The sequence below is a fragment of the Staurois parvus genome, unplaced genomic scaffold (assembly GCF_062004578.1).
Source record: "Staurois parvus isolate SC_StPar_1 unplaced genomic scaffold, SC_StPar_1.0 ptg000863l, whole genome shotgun sequence".
NCBI classification, from domain to species: Eukaryota; Metazoa; Chordata; class Amphibia; order Anura; family Ranidae; genus Staurois; species Staurois parvus.
This window is the reverse complement of record NW_028318659.1, coordinates 34,141-51,508: the sequence shown is the minus strand read 5'-3', so window position 1 is coordinate 51,508 and position 17,368 is coordinate 34,141. Positions and strand designations below refer to the sequence as shown.

Genomic DNA, 17,368 nt, shown 5'->3' with positions numbered 1-17,368 from the left:
CCGCAGCCAAGCACATTGTATTTCCTATAGCCAGGTGCACACAACTTCTGCTCGTTACTCCAAAATTCAGTCTAAGGGTTGTAGTTTTTGTTGTATAACTAGGACAGAGAAGGGCTATAGTGGGATATTCCGAATTGAACTGTTCACAATTGAGGACAGCTCTCTCTAAGTGGATCTATGGATTTTCTTAGTAGAACTGTGTAGCAGATTGTACAAAGAATGGAGCAAAGTCCTTCTGTAGAAATGTAGAAGCTAAATGGACTCTTCTGGACACCAGCCACTGTCCCCTCTTTTTGGATGTTCTGTACTCACAAGGCCCTTACTGCAGGTCACCTTTCCTCCGTAATACCAGAGAGGATCTGTAGGCATTCCCCTCAGTCAATGTTCAGAAGAACCCTGGGTTTCAGTGTTCTGGCCCTTGGGTCACCCACCCAAGGCCTCCTGGGCAGCATGTGCCAGGGGAGGCAGCTGCCTCAACTCTGGCTGGAACTCCCTTCTCAGGAGAAGAGAAAGAAGAACCCAGATCCAATCTGCTCAATGAATATAAATATCAGCAACCGGCATGCTTATGGGCACCACTCCCTGTAATTGGCTGGAGCTGCATCATCTGCATGGTTCACACTATCAACCTTCCATGGTAACCTGGATACAGATGAACCCTCACCAAGATGCAGCAGCACTGACTAACACAGGATGGACTAGCTGGATGGCCTAGCAAAACAATTGTAGCTCTTCTGTTAAGCAGAGAGAGAAAGCCACTAAATTTACCTAACAATCTCCTGTTAAGCAGAAGATCATATTATGCTGCACTCAACCATCTACATCCTAGCACACGGGTGTCAAACTGGTGGCCCTCCAGCTGTTGCCAAACTACAAATGTCATGAGGCATTGCAAGATGACAGTTACAAGCATGACTCCCAAAGGCAGAGGCATGATGGGACTTGTAGTTTTGCAACAGCTTGAGGACCGCCAGTTTGACACCCCTGTCCTAGCACCTATCTAGGAGGGTGCTACACTACAAAACGTCTTCAACATTACAGAACATGTCCAGTTCTATGTGACAAACTACTACTATGTATACAATGAGCCGGGAAAACCAGAACCTTCACAGGCATACCGAGATATCAGTTTTGGATGGACTGAGCCCTTAAATTGAGCGTTCCTAAGCAGTGATTTTCAGTATACTAGTTAAAGGGAGCCTGTGCTAAGAAATACGGAGGCAGCCATTGATAACACTCAAGTGCAAATGCTAGTTGACTGGTAGCCAAATGCAAAGTTGCTGTGCATAGAAAAAAAACATTGTCAAATACTTACAGTTGGGGGAGATTGGCAACTGCTTTCCTCCAGAAACTCCTCCAAGGTCACCATTTCACTCCCTGGAGATCCCGACCGTGGCCTGGACTGAGCGCGACTAGGGGGTCTCTTCTCGGACTGGTTGTAAGACACCACGCTGTTCCTGTTAGATGGAATCTCCAGCTTGCTGCCAGGAACCATCAGGGTAGAGCTGGACCTGGCAGTGTAGCTGTCTCTGGGCAAGGTGGCAGTGTCTTTAGTAGGAACCAAATCCTCGCTGCTCATACTCTCCGACCTGACTGGAGGATAACCCGAGGAGCCTAGACCAACACAAAAGAAGCGGTCACCATTTTTGGTGTGTGATTATCAATGTTCACAAACCCTTGACACCCAATCGGGAATGATTTTCCACCATCCAATGATGTCCACCAAAACGTCAAAGTCATCTGCTTTAAAAAGATGGAAAATCTCTGTTGACAAACTATTGCTTCCAGTGTGGGAAAAGACCATATTCACAATCCGAAGTGAGGAAAGTCCTAGACCAGAGAGTTGTCACCGACTCAATAGCTAACAGGAAATCTGCCAAAAGGAACATCTGTTTTTGTTGACATGCGACAATGGTGGTTTTTTCTGTCACTATTGGTAGACTACTGCTGGATTTTCCATCATGTCTACCGGACAGGAAGTGAGTGGAATCTCCCCAAAAGGAGCAATGGCAATAAAAATCTGGAGTAGGTATTGGAGAGGCGCTTGGTGGTGAACTCTTGCAGGGTGGCAAAACTATTTCTAAGGCTCAGTGGCCTTGGTGAAGCCAACTGGGTAACCCAAATCCATAAAGAGAAAGAAAGCATGAAGAGTGTAAAACCGCAAATGAGCTCAAGAATATTATAATAGTTCACCAAGTTATAAAAAAACAAAAACAAAAAAAAACACAGCCAACGTGTTTCAGGAGGTCTGAACATCATCAGGACTACAGTGTATTCTTGTAGCCCTGCTGAAGGAAAGGTGTTCAGATCCCGAAACACGATGGCTGTATTTTTATTTTGGACTCAATTGTGGTTTGGAGCTCTTCATACTATCATGCTCTTTCAGCAATAAATACCTTTCAGAGGTTCTATGACTTTCCTAAGCAATCAAAAACGTTTTGCATAAAATTCCCTCTTTTAACTAGTGATTGCTAGTAAAGTCTCTAGTAGATTTATGGCTGTAAAGCCAAAGCAATCTCTGCCAGGTGAAGCTGAGGCTTGTAGTTCTTTGAAAACTGAAGATTGGCAATAATTATAATTTGATCTCCAGCGATATGACCCATCTCTCTCTCTCTTAATAAGATGATGTCATGACCATATATTGCGAATCTGAGAACTTTAAAAGCGGAAGTCGGCCAAAGGTCTCCCTTACCTTTTAGGGTCAGTGGGGAGCTGCTGTTTGATGCACTTCTGCTGCTCTCCAAACTATTGGGCCGAGGAACTAAAACAGAGAATATTTCAGTCAGAACAAATCTGAAAATAGCAAACAAAAAAATGCAGATTTTCACATAACTCACAGCACCCTGACAAATCATGAACAACAAAAATAATTAGAGAGAGAGGGATTGGGAGCGAGAGGGGGGGGGGGATCGAGAGAGAGAGAGGGGGGGGATCAAGAGAGAGAGGGGGGATCGAGAGAGGGGGGTCGAGAGAGAGGGATAGAGAGAGGGGGGATCGAGAGAGGGGGGTCGAGAGAGAGGGATCGAGAGAGGGGGGTCGAGAGAGAGGGATCGAGAGAGGGGGGTCGAGAGAGAGGGGTCGAGAGAGGGGGGTCGAGAGAGGGGGGTCGAGAGAGGGGGGTCGAGAGAGGGGGGTCGAGAGAGGGGGGTCGAGAGAGGGGGGTCGAGAGAGGGGGGTCGAGAGAGGGGGGTCGAGAGAGGGGGGTCGAGAGAGGGGGGTCGAGAGAGGGGGGTCGAGAGAGGGGGATCGAGAGAGGGGGATCGAGAGAGGGGGATCGAGAGAGGGGGATCGAGAGAGGGGGATCGAGAGAGAGGGATCGAGAGAGAGGGATCGAGAGAGAGGGATCGAGAGAGAGGGATCGAGAGAGAGGGATCGAGAGAGACAGAGTGAGCTTTAAGTTATAGGCTGCCCAATTTGCAGAATTTTAAAAATAAAATTATAAAAAAAAGAAAACTATCATGCTATTTCAGCAATAAAAACCTTTATTTAAAACTAAAAGAGAGAATATTTCAGTCAGAACAAATCTGAAAATAGACAACAAAAAAAAAAAAAACCCACAGATTTTCACATAACTCACAGCACCATGACAAATCATGAACAAAAATAATTAGAGAGAGAGCGAGGGATTGAGAGAGTGAGCTTTATGTTATAGGCTGTCCAATTTGCAGAATTTTAAAAATAAAATTAACAATTTTTTTTTAAATTCTTTACTTGTATCCGACAATTACAGTATTAATAAGATGGCAGTGCAACAGGACTGTGGCTGTGTTCATGTTCAGGCTTAAAGTATATTTTTCCAAAAACATGCCAAAAGGGAAAATTGGCTAGGGACCTTAGATTGTACGCCACTTGAGGGTTAGGGACCTTAGATTGTACGCCCCTTGAGGGTTAGGGACCTTAGACTGTACGCCCCTTGAGGGTTAGGGACCTTAGACTGTACGCCCCTTGAGGGTTAGGGACCTTAGACTGTACGCCCCTTGAGGGTTAGGGACCTTAGACTGTACGCCCCTTGAGGGTTAGGGACCTTAGACTGTACGCCCCTTGAGGGTTAGGGACCTTAGACTGTACGCCCCTTGAGGGTTAGGGACCTTAGACTGTACGCCCCTTGAGGGTTAGGGACCTTAGACTGTACGCCCCTTGAGGGTTAGGGACCTTAGACTGTACGCCCCTTGAGGGTTAGGGACCTTAGATTGCACGCCCCTTGAGGGTTAGGGACCTTAGACTGTACGCCCCTTGAGGGTTAGGGGCCTTAGATTGTACGCCCCTTGAGGGTTAGGGGCCTTAGATTGTACGCCCCTTGAGGGTTAGGGGCCTTAGACTGCACGCCCCTTGAGGGTTAGGGGCCTTAGACTGCACGCCCCTTGAGGGTTAGGGGCCTTAGACTGCACGCCCCTTGAGGGTTAGGGGCCTTAGACTGCACGCCCCTTGAGGGTTAGGGGCCTTAGATTGTACGCCCCTTGAGGGTTAGGGGCCTTAGATTGTACGCCCCTTGAGGGTTAGGGGCCTTAGATTGTACGCCCCTTGAGGGTTAGGGGCCTTAGATTGTACGCCCCTTGAGGGTTAGGGGCCTTAGATTGTACGCCCCTTGAGGGTTAGGGACTGATGTGAATATGTATGTAAAGTGCTGCGTAAATTGATGGCTCTATATAAGTACCTGAAATAAATTATAAAGTCTGTGATTACAATTTCATAGTTGACAAAGTGATGACATAACTGGGAATCTGCTGATTGAGGTCAGTTGGGACCACAGCTGTCAGTGACAGCCAAGATCCAGAGAATGGTGGGTCATTGGGTACTGGAGCTCTCAGTAACAATATTAAAGTGATGGTGGTAGTGGGGACTCAGAAAAAAAAAAGGAAAGTTTTATTTCTCCATTTGTTGGAGGACACAGCAGAGTAATTTTTTTTTACATGTGGGTATACTTCTACGCAGGGGCGGACTGACCACTTGGAAACTCGGGCACTGCCCGAGGGCCCGGTGTCAGTAGGGGGCCCCATGAGATGCCCCTGGTACCTTTTTCATAGGCTTTTTTGAGTTTGGGCAAGGACACAGGGGCCCCCCATGATCCCCTAGCGCCCGGGGGCCCCATGAGCTGTCAGTCCGCCCCTGCTTCTGCGTACAGAAGGTTTAAACACTAATCAAGAAGGAGCCAGCTTCCTCTAGTGGCTATAACCCGGAATCTGAAGATCTCAGGTTTGAGAGCCAAGACCTGGTACCCCATCACACCCCTGTACCAGGTTTTATCGGGTGAATGTGACTGCATTGGCAGATGCTAACTTTGGCTGCAATTTCTCATGGGCACCCATTGTTTCCTTTGCAATGGACTTGCATACTTGTACTGCTGGATGTCCTTGCTTGACCCTCATTTTGGGACTGCCTTTGGACGACCCACATGAAAAGAATGACTGTGCTTTGTCCTCCAGTGACTGGTGCAGTAGCCATTTTTTTTTTAGCACCAGGAAATATCTTTATGGCACTTATTGTCCAGCAGAACACAGAGACAATCACAACCTTTGCTGTTCTTACCTCGTAGTCCTCCAGGACTTGATTCACTGTCTTGTGCAGGTTCGAAAACATTATCATCAGAGGTAAAGCCTACAATAACAGCAATAATAAATAGGTTTGCTGAACATGAAACCACCTGATCATACAATCTCTTTATAATCTCATTTAGGTGTTCCCAACATTTGTTGAGCTAAATAATTCATTCCATTTACATAGTTACATAGTTAGTCTGGCTGAAAAAGACAAAAGTCCATGCAGTTCAACCATTAAAAAAAAAAAAAAAAAATTATAATCCTACACCAGGCATGTCCAAAGTCCGGCCCGCGGGCCAATTGCGGCCCGCGTTCCGGACTGAAACGGCCCCACAGGTGAGCTACCCAAATATATAACTTACGGCCCCCGGTAGTGATTCCCTGAAAGCTACTGAGGACTCCAGCGATCTCTTGACATCATCAGCTGGCGCAGGGAGGAGAGCCCAAATCTCGCGACGTCCGAGATCTCGTGAGATTTGGGCTTTCCTTCTCTGTGTGCCGGCTGATGACGTCAATTCCCGCTCGACAGATCCCTGGAATCCCCAGTGGCATTCGCAGAATCACTAGTGGAGGGCCGTAAGTTATATATTGGGCAGCTCAATATAGTTATATATTGGGGTCCGGAACGTGGGCCGAGGGATCCCAGGTGGTGCGCAGGGAATTACTACTGGGGCTACCATTTACCATTATTTACTATGTCTGCAGTCTCTGGTCATCTCCTGTACTATGTCCGCAGTCTCTGGTCATCTCCTGTACTGTGTCCGCAGTCTCTGGTCATCTCCTGTACCGTGTCCGCAGTCTCTGGTCATCTCCTGTACCGTGTCCGCAGTCTCTGGTCATCTCCTGTACCGTGTCCGCAGTCTCTGGTCATCTCCTGTACCGTGTCCGCAGTCTCTGGTCATCTCCTGTACCGTGTCCGCAGTCTCTGGTCATCTCCTGTACCGTGTCCGCAGTCTCTGGTCATCTCCTGTACCGTGTCCGCAGTCTCTGGTCATCTCCTGTACCGTGTCCGCAGTCTCTGGTCATCTCCTGTACCGTGTCCGCAGTCTCTGGTCATCTCCTGTACCGTGTCCGCAGTCTCTGGTCATCCCTGTACCGTGTCCGCAGTCTCTGGTCATCCCTGTACCGTGTCCGCAGTCTCTGGTCATCTCCTGTACCGTGTCCGCAGTCTCTGGTCATCTCCTGTACCGTGTCCGCAGTCTCTGGTCATCCCCTGTACCGTGTCCGCAGTCTCTGGTCATCCCCTGTACCGTGTCCGCAGTCTCTGGTCATCCCCTGTACCGTGTCCGCAGTCTCTGGTCATCTCCTGTACCGTGTCCGCAGTCTCTGGTCATCTCCTGTACTGTGTCCGCAGTCTCTGGTCATCTCCTGTACTATGTCTGCAGTCCATTGGTTCAGAATTTTTTTTTCCTGTTTTTTGCCTCTAAAACCTAGGTGTGTCTTATGGAGCGAAAAATACGGTATCAATTTGGGCTATAATGGATTGGTGCTCAGGATCGCTTGACGTCATCAGACAGTGCAAGGAGAAACAAAGCCCAAATCTCGCGACCTCCGAGATCTCGCGAGATTTGGGCTTTCCTTCTCCCTGTGCTGGCAGAGTGATTTAACACCTGTTTAGATTTGTCATCCAAGTCACAAAATGAAAAGTATGCCGTTTTCAATAAACTTTTGCATAAAATAGTTCATTTGCATTTAATGTTAATGGTTCATCAGAATGTCGGGCAAAATGGTCGGCCCTCGCACATGTTCACTTCATCAAATCTGGCACTCTTCCAAAAAAGTTTGGACACCCCTGTCCTACACCCACAGTTGATCCAGAGGAAGGCAAAGAAAAAAACAGCAAAGCACGATCCAATTTGCTCCTGCAGGGAAACAATTCCTTCCTGATCCCCCGAGAGGCAATCGGATATTCCCGGGATCAACTTTCCCTATAAATGTTATATCCAGTTATATTCTGTGTATCCAAGAAAGAATCCAGGACTTTCCTACAGCAATCCACTGAGCTGGCCACAACCAACTCTGGAGGGAGTCTATTCCACATTCTCACAGCTCTCACTGTGAAGAAACCTTTCCATGTTTGGAGATTACATTTCTTTTCCTCCAGATGTAAAGAGATAAATTTGTATCCATTTAGCTAAAGTATATCTAAACCCAAGAACAACAAAGTAACATATTGCAGCTTAGCAGTTCTTAAATGTAGTGGATCTTTTCACCTAGTGATAACACACTTCCTGTCCTACGGTGACAACCAAGGCTTGTTTTCAGCAGGAATGCGGGGCACACAGTTCCGGCACCTCCAGCACTAAATGTATGTGATGGCAAGGGGTGGTGGGGTGTACTGCAGGGTCCATTGATGCTGGCTGCTGGGGAACCTATCGTCGCTGGAGGGGAATCTGTTTTTGCGGGGGGGGGGGGGGGGTAATCTATTGAAGCTAGGGATGTCTACTGTTGATGGTGGGGGATCTATTGTTTCTGGGGTTGGGTTGCTGTGTGGTCAATTGTTGCTGGAAGGGATCTACTATTGAGGGAGGGGTCCATCATTGCTAGCTGCTGGTGGATCTATTAATGCTGGCTGTGGGGAGATCTGTTGTTGCCAGGGGTCTATTGTTGCTTGGGGGGTATTTTGTTGCAGGTGGTCCATTGTTGTTGGGGGGGTCCTATTGATGTCGGCTGCAGGAGATCTCTTTTACTGTTTTTCTTGTTATCATTAACAAATTCCATAGAAATGGATACTTGGTTCTGTATTCTCTAAAAGGGTGGTACTGGGAGGTAGGTAAGGGGTGGAGCCAAGGGATGATGCAGGACAGAGACATGGTTTGGCTCAGAAAGGGAGAGTTCCTGCACCTATTCTCTGAGAAAGAAGCCCTGGTGACAACACTCACTGTACTGCATCTATGAAGGCACAGTGTTGTCACCCTAGGACAGAACTAGGCTACAGAACACTCTTCTAATTTCCATAGCATGAGAGAAGGAGGTTCTGGATTCCACAGCGGCGAATTTCGATAACTCTGCTTGAGAGAAGCCTGCAGTACTTTATGTGTACAGGAAGTTATGAGCTCCCGGGATCTCTGGCAGGATTCATACTCAGTCACTATGGGATTCGTTTCCTGTATTCTGCTAAAAAAACTGGTTGATTGTACTGTTCTCTGTTTCCCCCTACATGTCCCCACTGCAGTTTGGGATTTTGTAGAGCAGTGTTGGCAGCTACTGCACATGCTCAGTTTTCATTGTATTTCTACCCTGAGCATTGCCTCCCCAGCACATTTGACCATGTGACAGCCCATGTGACTATAGAGTCACCAACTAAGCACAAAAGGGGGGCAGGATATTACATCTTGATTGACGGAGGCTTCACCTCTTTTTATTCTAAGACACAGGCTGGACGGACGTGACACAGAAATCTGTCCAAACCATGTTATTACCAAAAAATAATAAAGATTTAATTTCAAATATATATTTGTATGGCACATTTTAATTATCTTTACTCTGTGTTCCAAAGGTTTTTTGGTTTTATTATTCTGAACATGTGGCCAACAGCAGAGGTTTAGAAGCTCCTCCTACCACTGTTTCCATGCAGACAGGGTAGGAAAGAGCTGAGTCAAGTGATGGCAGAAAGACGAGACAATGTAAATTAAACGGTGTGTGTTTAGTGTCACTTAAATCAGATATTTGACAGACAAAAGGGGAGAAAATAGAGAATCTCATTGGTAGGATTTACACACTTTAAGGCCTTATGCAGGCCATAGACGGGTCGTTTATCGGCTGAATTTTCTTCCGAACGAATTATCGGGCGATATTCACACCGTTAGTGGGGCAATGTCGTTGGCCAATTTTCATGGTTCTTCTCATTTCTTTTTATCGGTCATGCTGGAAAATCTATGAAAAACGGCCATTTTTCGTAAGTATTGTTGGCAGCAACGACCGATTTTTCGTTTATCGGCCGATAAACGACCCGTCTATGGCCTGCATTAGTCTACACAGTGATGGTAATCTAATGGACAGCAAACAGTTTGCAACTTGTGAGGTTAGCTTCACGCTACCTATAGCCACATTGGGGTTTATGTACTAAAGCTGGAGAGTGCAAAATCAGGCTCACTTCTGCATAGAAGTCAACCTTCTAACCTCCGCTTGTTCAATTAAGCTTTTACCAGGGGCGGACTGACAACTCATGGGGCCCCTGGTCAATAGGGGATCATGGGGCCCCTGGGCAATAGGGGATCATGGGGCCCCTGTGTCCTTGCCCACACTCAAAAAAGCCTATAAAAAAGGTACCACGGGCATTTCATGGGGCCCCCTACTGACCCCGGGCCCTCGGGCAGTGCCTGAGTCCTCGAATGGTCAGTCCGCCCCGGCTTTTACAATAAAACATGGAAGTTGATTGGTTTCTATGCAGAAGTGCACCAGATTCTGCACTCTCCAGTTTTAGTAAATAAGCCCCGGGACGACGATTGTCTACAATCCCACATTTCATTGTTGAGATGCACAGTCCAAAATGGAACGGCTCACTTGAGTAGCAGAAGAAAGGTCCTCTAATTTATCATCACCCTGCTGAGCTCCTTACCTTTGGGTCTACCTGGCTGCTGAGGTCTCACACTGGATGTGCCAGAGAGGTGAATGGTTGAAGTGGAAAAGGCTCTAGATGTGGACTCGATCCTGCGAGAACGAGAGGCGCGCTCAGGACCCTCCACATCATCGGTGCTTCCTCCGTGATAGGACTTTCGGTGCTGCTTGTGACTGACGTCAACCAAAACTGGAAAAGCCAATAACATGGTCATCAGTAAGTAGAGCGGAATGGGGAGACCATCTTCAATATTTGAAAGACCGCACAGCAAGCGCCAAAAGATACCCCAGTGAACAGGCCATAGAAGAGAGAAACCATATTTACCACCCAATGTGGGAGCTTTCTTATGGTAAACCTAGAGACCTGCTATGTAGGAACCAGGGGTGGACTGACCATTTGGAAACTCGGGCACTGCCCAAGGGCCCGGGGTCAGTAGGGGGCCCCATGAGATGCCCCTGGTATCTTTTACATAGGCTTTTTTGAGTTTGGGCAAGGACACAGGGGTCCCATGATCCCCTATTGCCCGGGGGCCCCATGAGTTGTCAGTCCGCCCCTGGTAGGAACTCATCACCCAACGAGGCTTGTATTGAACATTTTAACCAATATAGGAAATAAAATGCTGGAAGACCTTTCCTGGAACATACATTTTTTTGCCATCACAATAAACCCTCTCGGCTTTTGAAAAGATGGGAAAGTTGCCAATTTGGAAAGCCTGGAGATCTTTTAGGGTTTGTCATTGGAGGACGTAGTGGAATGTTTGTGATGGGAGGTAGAGATACACAGTTGTAGAGATAATGCAGAGACTGAACAGGTTCTGTCGCTGCGAAGTGATACTCTAATCCAAAACATTCCCACAGTTCACTGCGGCCACGCTTGCTGTGCGGCGTTTCGTGCGGATGGCGAACCCATGAACAATGTACAAATACACAAATTTGAAGCAGCACATAAGCAGTTTCATATCAAGCAGACATGTAAGGACACATTAGGACGGCGGGGTGCGTGCGTTCAGGAACGCAGACAAGAGGGGGGTCTCCTCTGTAGAACCATACACATGCAACACTCAGACATCAGTTATGAAGAATAGAATAGAATACATTCTGCACTACATGTGATTAGAGCCTAGTTATAGCTCTCAAGCAAACCAAAAAGATCCAGGAAATGTATATGTCTGTTTTATCTAGCTCTGGATTGCAGAAAATGCATCACCAAAAAACCCCCCAAAAAGTAAAGAAGTTTAAAAAAGTCACAAGCCTTAAATAAATGGAAAAATAAATAAATAAATCAATACACTATATTGGTGGTCTCCAAACTGCAGCCTGCAGGCTTTGCTTTTATCCAGCTTTGGGGTACTATTTCTTCCACTGATACCAAAGATGAGGCCCCATTGCTTCCAATGGCATAAATGATGGCCCATTGTTCCTTCCACTAACACCAATCATAGGACATTTCCTTCAAATAACTCCAGTGATGGGGCACTATTCCATCCACTGACAGCAATGATGGGGCACTATTCCATCCACTGACACCAATGATGGGGCACTATTCCTCCCACTGACACCAATGATGGGGCACTATTCCTCCCACTGACACCAATGATGGGGCACTATTCCTCCCACTGACACCAATGATGGGGCACTATTCCATCCACTGACACCAATGATGGGGCACTATTCCTCCCACTGACACCAATGATGGGGCACTATTCCTCCCACTGACACCAATGATGGGGCACTATTCCATCCACTGACAGCAATGATGGGGCACTATTCCTCCCACTGACACCAATGATGGGGCACTATTCCATCCACTGACAGAAATGATGGGGCACTATTCCATCCACTGACAGCAATGATGGGGCACTATTCCATCCACTGACAGCAATGATGGGGCACTATTCCATCCACTGACAGCAATGATGGGGCACTATTCCTTCCACTGACACCAATGATGGGACACTATTCCTCCCACTGACACCAATGATGGGACACTATTCCTCCCACTGATACCAATGATGGGGCACTATTCCATCCACTGACACCAATGATGGGGCACTATTCCATCCACTGACACCAATGATGGGACACTATTCCTCCCACTGACATTAATGATGGGGCACTATTTCTCCCACTGACACCAATGATGGGGCACTATTTCTCCCACTGACACCAATGATGGGGCACTATTCCTCCCACTGATACCAATGATAGGGCACTATACTATTCCTCCAACTGACACCAATGATGGGACACTATTCCTCCCACTGACACCAATGATGGGACACTATTCCATCCACTGACACCAATGATGGGACACTATTCCTCCCACTGACACCAATGATGGGACACTATTCCATCCACTGACACCAATGATGGGGCACTATTCCATCCACTGACACCAATGATGGGACACTATTCCTCCCACTGACACCAATGATGGGACACTATTCCATCCACTGACACCAATGATGGGGCACTATTCCTCCCACTGACACCAATGATGGGGCACTATTCCTCCCACTGATACCAAAGATGGGGCACTATTCCATCCACTGATACCAATGATGGGGCACTATTCCATCCACTGACACCAAAGATGGGGCACTATTCCTCTCGCTGACACCAATGACGGGGTACTATTCCTCTCACTGACACCAATGACAAAGCACTATTCCTCCCACTGACACCAATGACGGGGCACTATTCCTCCCACTGACACCATTGACGGGGCACTATTCCTCCCGCTGACACCATTGACGGGGCACTATTCCTCCCGCTGACACCATTGATGGGGCACTATTCCTCCCGCTGACACTAATGATGGGGCACTATTCCTCCCACTGACACCAATGATGGGGCACTATTCCTCCCACTGACACCAATGATGGGACACTATTCCTCCCGCTGACACTAATGATGGGGCACTATTCCTCCCGCTGACACCAATGATGGGGCGCTATTCCTCCTGATGACACCAATGATGGGGGGCAATTCCTCCCACTATTACCAAATATGGGTTACTATTTCTCCTCCCACTGACCACCAAGTCTAAGACATTGTCTACTCCCACTAATCCTGGGGGCACTTTTTTAAATCCCAATAGCCAGAGTCTGGAGGACAGTAAATGGGCCCATTTGTTTAAATAATTTGGGAATCCCTGCCCTAGATAATAAACTGGTCCTCTATGAGATGATCTAGTCCCCTTGAATCCAAATTTTTCCCCTCCCCATCTTTGATCATTGACACCTGCATCTTTAATTCCCCTGAAGGTTGCACGGATAGGAGAGCTGAGTGAGACTGGATCTTGCCCCCAGCTACAAATTTCCTCTAATGCTGCCTTTTCCATCCCCCCCCCTTTTCTTTGTCTCATTCTACTTTCCTCTGTATTGCATTGCACTATCCCAGTGGTCGGCAAGCCGCGGCTCGCGAGCCACATGCGGCTCTTTACCCAGTCTAATGCGGCTCTTCTGTGTGCCGGGCGCCTGCTCCCCTCCCTCCTCTCGGTCGGCCGCTCCCCTGCCTCCTCTCGGTTGGCAGCCCCAAAAGTCCGCGCGGACCTTTTAATCCGGCCTGCGGATGTGGCTGTCAGGATGTGTGTAGGCGGGGCAGCGTGCCGAACGTGAGGGGAGGGGAGCTAGGCTCCTCTCACAGTCCGCCCTGAAGACCCGAACGGCGCGGGAAGACAGCGAGAGGAACGCAAAAGGTAAGTGAATTGACACGGGGGACTTGGCTTACTAGAAGGGGGGGGGGGGGAATAGTACTGTGGGGGATGAAATACTATATGAGGGATGAATTACTTTATGAGGGATGAAATACTATATGGGGGGATGAAATACTATATGGGGGGATGAAATACTATATGAGGGATGAAATACTATATGAGGGATGAATTACTATATGAGGGATGAAATACTATATGGGGGGATGAAATACTATATGGGGGGATGAAATACTATATGAGGGATGAATTACTATATGAGGGATGAATTACTATATGAGGGATGAAATACTATATGGGGGGATGAAATACTATATGAGGGATGAAATACTATATGGGGGATGAATTACTATATGAGGGATGAATTACTTTATGAGGGATGAAATACTATATGGGGGGATGAAATACTATATGAGGGATGAATTACTATATGAGGGATGAAATACTATATGGGGGGATGAAATACTATATGGGGGGATGAAATACTATATGGGGGGATGAAATACTATATGAGGGATGAATTACTATATGAGGGATGAATTACTATATGAGGGATGAATTACTATATGAGGGATGAATTACTATATGGGGGGATGAAATACTATATGGGGGGATGAAATACTATATGGGGGGATGAAATACTATATGAGGGATGAATTACTATATGAGGGATGAATTACTATATGAGGGATGAATTACTATATGAGGGATGAAATACTACATGGGGGGATGAAATACTATATGGGGGGATGAAATACTATATGAGGGATGAAATACTATATGGGGGGATGAAATACTATATGAGGGATGAAATACTATATGAGGGATGAATTACTATATGGGGGATGAAATACTATATGGGGGATGAAATACTATATGGGGGATGAAATACTATACGGGGGATGAAATACTATACGAGGGATGAAATACTATACGGGGGATGAATTGCTATGGGGGATGAATTACTATATGGGGGATGAATTACTATGGGGGATGAATTACTATATGGGGGATGAATTACTATATGGGGGATGAATTACTATATGGGGGATGAATTACTATGGGGGATGAATTACACTATGGGGGATGAATTACTATATGGGGGATGAATTACTATGGGGGATGAATTACTATATGGGAGATGTATTTTCAGTTTTAAAAATGTGGCTCTCAAAATAAATTTCAATCATGGTTTTGGCGAGATTTGGCTCAGTTGAAAAAAAAGGTTGCCCACCACTGCACTATCCCATACATTAGATTGGGTGACTCAAAAATACCAAATGATATCTTGGTATACCGGATCTTCCCTGCTAAACAATGAACTTATACCGTGGTATGGCACTGCAATGAGCCATAGAGGTTTATAGAAAGAAATGCTACAGTGAGCGCTCCAAACTGTCAGCAGCTGAACATCAAAGGAAACCACACATAAAGTCCCAATATAAATACAGGTATATAAAATGCAGCGCTGTATAGTATTTACAAGTGTATGACAGTAGTAAACGGACTATACGCTTCTGGTTAGTGCGAATTTCTATCATTTGCACTGGAGAAACAGCAAGCACCAATACAGGACTATATTCCTTGTGTGTTTTTCTATTGTCAGTTTACTACTGTCATACACTTGTAAATACTATACAGCGCTGCATTTTATATACCTGAGCCATAGAGGTTGTTTTACTACAAATAGGTTGTTGTAAGTGAAGTCGAAATTTGCAAGGGAATTTGCCTAAGAGCTTCGTGAATGAAGTGAAGCTCTGCTGGCTTCCAACATCTACTCATGTGCAAGCAAAAAGTGATATTTTGTTTTATTTTCTTTGCAAATGATTGGGTAATCTTTGCAAAGTCAAATTTATCCATATTCATTAAGATGCGGCAAATTATCTCCTATTTGTGTTTAGAAAATCAACCCATTACCATAATTCCAATTGTCTGCCACCGCTAATCCTTCAATAAAGACTACTGAATGGAAAAAATGTGATGCCGCTCTGCAGCCAACCAAGAATCATCTTTTTCAGATGGTTGTGCCAAAATTTATACTATTTCTGATTGGCTGGTATGGATAACTGGGCGTCAACTATCTACATGGCTACAGCAACAGACTGCTCCAATGGAGATCCTTTCCAGGAGAACTAGGGAATGACCATGGTGATGTCTTATGCCAAGTGTCATTTTATTGCCTTGCTATTAGCTGGGTCTGGCCTGTTCATTCTTTGCACTCCCTTCTCCGAACGCACAATCCTGCATTCCATAAGGGTGATCTTTAACATTTTCACAAACATGGGAAGATATGCAACTTGATCTGGCAATCCTCCAGCTTTCTTTTGAATGATTGGATCTGGCAATCCTCCAGCTTTCTTTTGAATGATTGGATCTGGCAATCCTCCAGCTTTCTTTTGAATGATTGGATCTGGCAATCCTCCAGCTTTCTTTTGAATGATTGGATCTGGCAATCCTCCAGCTTTCTTTTGAATGATTGGATCTGGCAATCCTCCAGCTTTCTTTTGAATGATTGGATCTGGCAATCCTCCAGCTTTCTTTTGAATGATTGGATCTGGCAATCCTCCAGCTTTCTTTTGAATGATTGGATCTGGCAATCCTCCAGCTTTCTTTTGAATGATTGGATCTGGCAATCCTCCAGCTTTCTTTTGAATGATTGGATCTGGCAATCCTCCAGCTTTCTTTTGAATGATTGGATCTGGCAATCCTCCAGCTTTCTTTTGAATGATTGGATCTGGCAATCCTCCAGCTTTCTTTTGAATGATTGGATCTGGCAATCCTCCAGCTTTCTTTTGAATGATTGGATCTGGCAATCCTCCAGCTTTCTTTTGAATGATTGGATCTGGCAGTCCTCCAGCTTTCTTTTGAATGATTGGATCTGGCAATCCTCCAGCTTTCTTTTGAATGATTGGATCTGGCAGTCCTCCAGCTTTCTTTTGAATGATTGGATCTGGCAATCCTCCAGCTTTCTTTTGAATGATTGGATCTGGCAGTCCTCCAGCTTTCTTTTGAATGATTGGATCTGGCAATCCTCCAGCTTTCTTTTGAATGATTGGATCTGGCAGTCCTCCAGCTTTCTTTTGAATGATTGGATCTGGCAGTCCTCCAGCTTTCTTTTGAATGATTGGATCTGGCAGTCCTCCAGCTTTCTTTTGAATGATTGGATCTGGCAGTCCTCCAGCTTTCTTTTGAATGATTGGATCTGGCAGTCCTCCAGCTTTCTTTTGAATGATTGGATCTGGCAATCCTCCAGCTTTCTTTTGAATGATTGGATCTGGCAATCCTCCAGCTTTCTTTTGAATGATTGGATCTGGCAATCCTCCAGCTTTCTTTTGAATGATTGGATCTGGCAATCCTCCAGCTTTCTTTTGAATGATTGGATCTGGCAATCCTCCAGCTTTCTTTTGAATGATTGGATCTGGCAATCCTCCAGCTTTCTTTTGAATGATTGGATCTGGCAATCCTCCAGCTTTCTTTTGAATGATTGGATCTGGCAATCCTCCAGCTTTCTTTTGAATGATTGGATCTGGCAATCCTCCAGCTTTCTTTTGAATGA

The 17,368-nt window shown here is 46.1% G+C and overlaps 1 protein-coding gene across 1 annotated transcript in view; it reads right to left on the bottom strand.

The window, feature by feature from the left end:
* Nucleotides 1-17,368, bottom strand: part of LOC149443253 (protein Daple-like) — a gene marked incomplete at its 5' end in the record, with an annotated part of 70,519 nt that overhangs the window by 21,007 nt on the left and 32,144 nt on the right. Inside the window, 4 exons of the mRNA XM_089655708.1 lie at nt 1,316-1,614; nt 2,693-2,761; nt 5,527-5,595; nt 10,099-10,287. Of these exons, the coding sequence (XP_089511834.1) occupies nt 1,316-1,614; nt 2,693-2,761; nt 5,527-5,595; nt 10,099-10,287 (626 nt within the window). The remainder of the gene's footprint in view (nt 1-1,315; nt 1,615-2,692; nt 2,762-5,526; nt 5,596-10,098; nt 10,288-17,368) is intronic.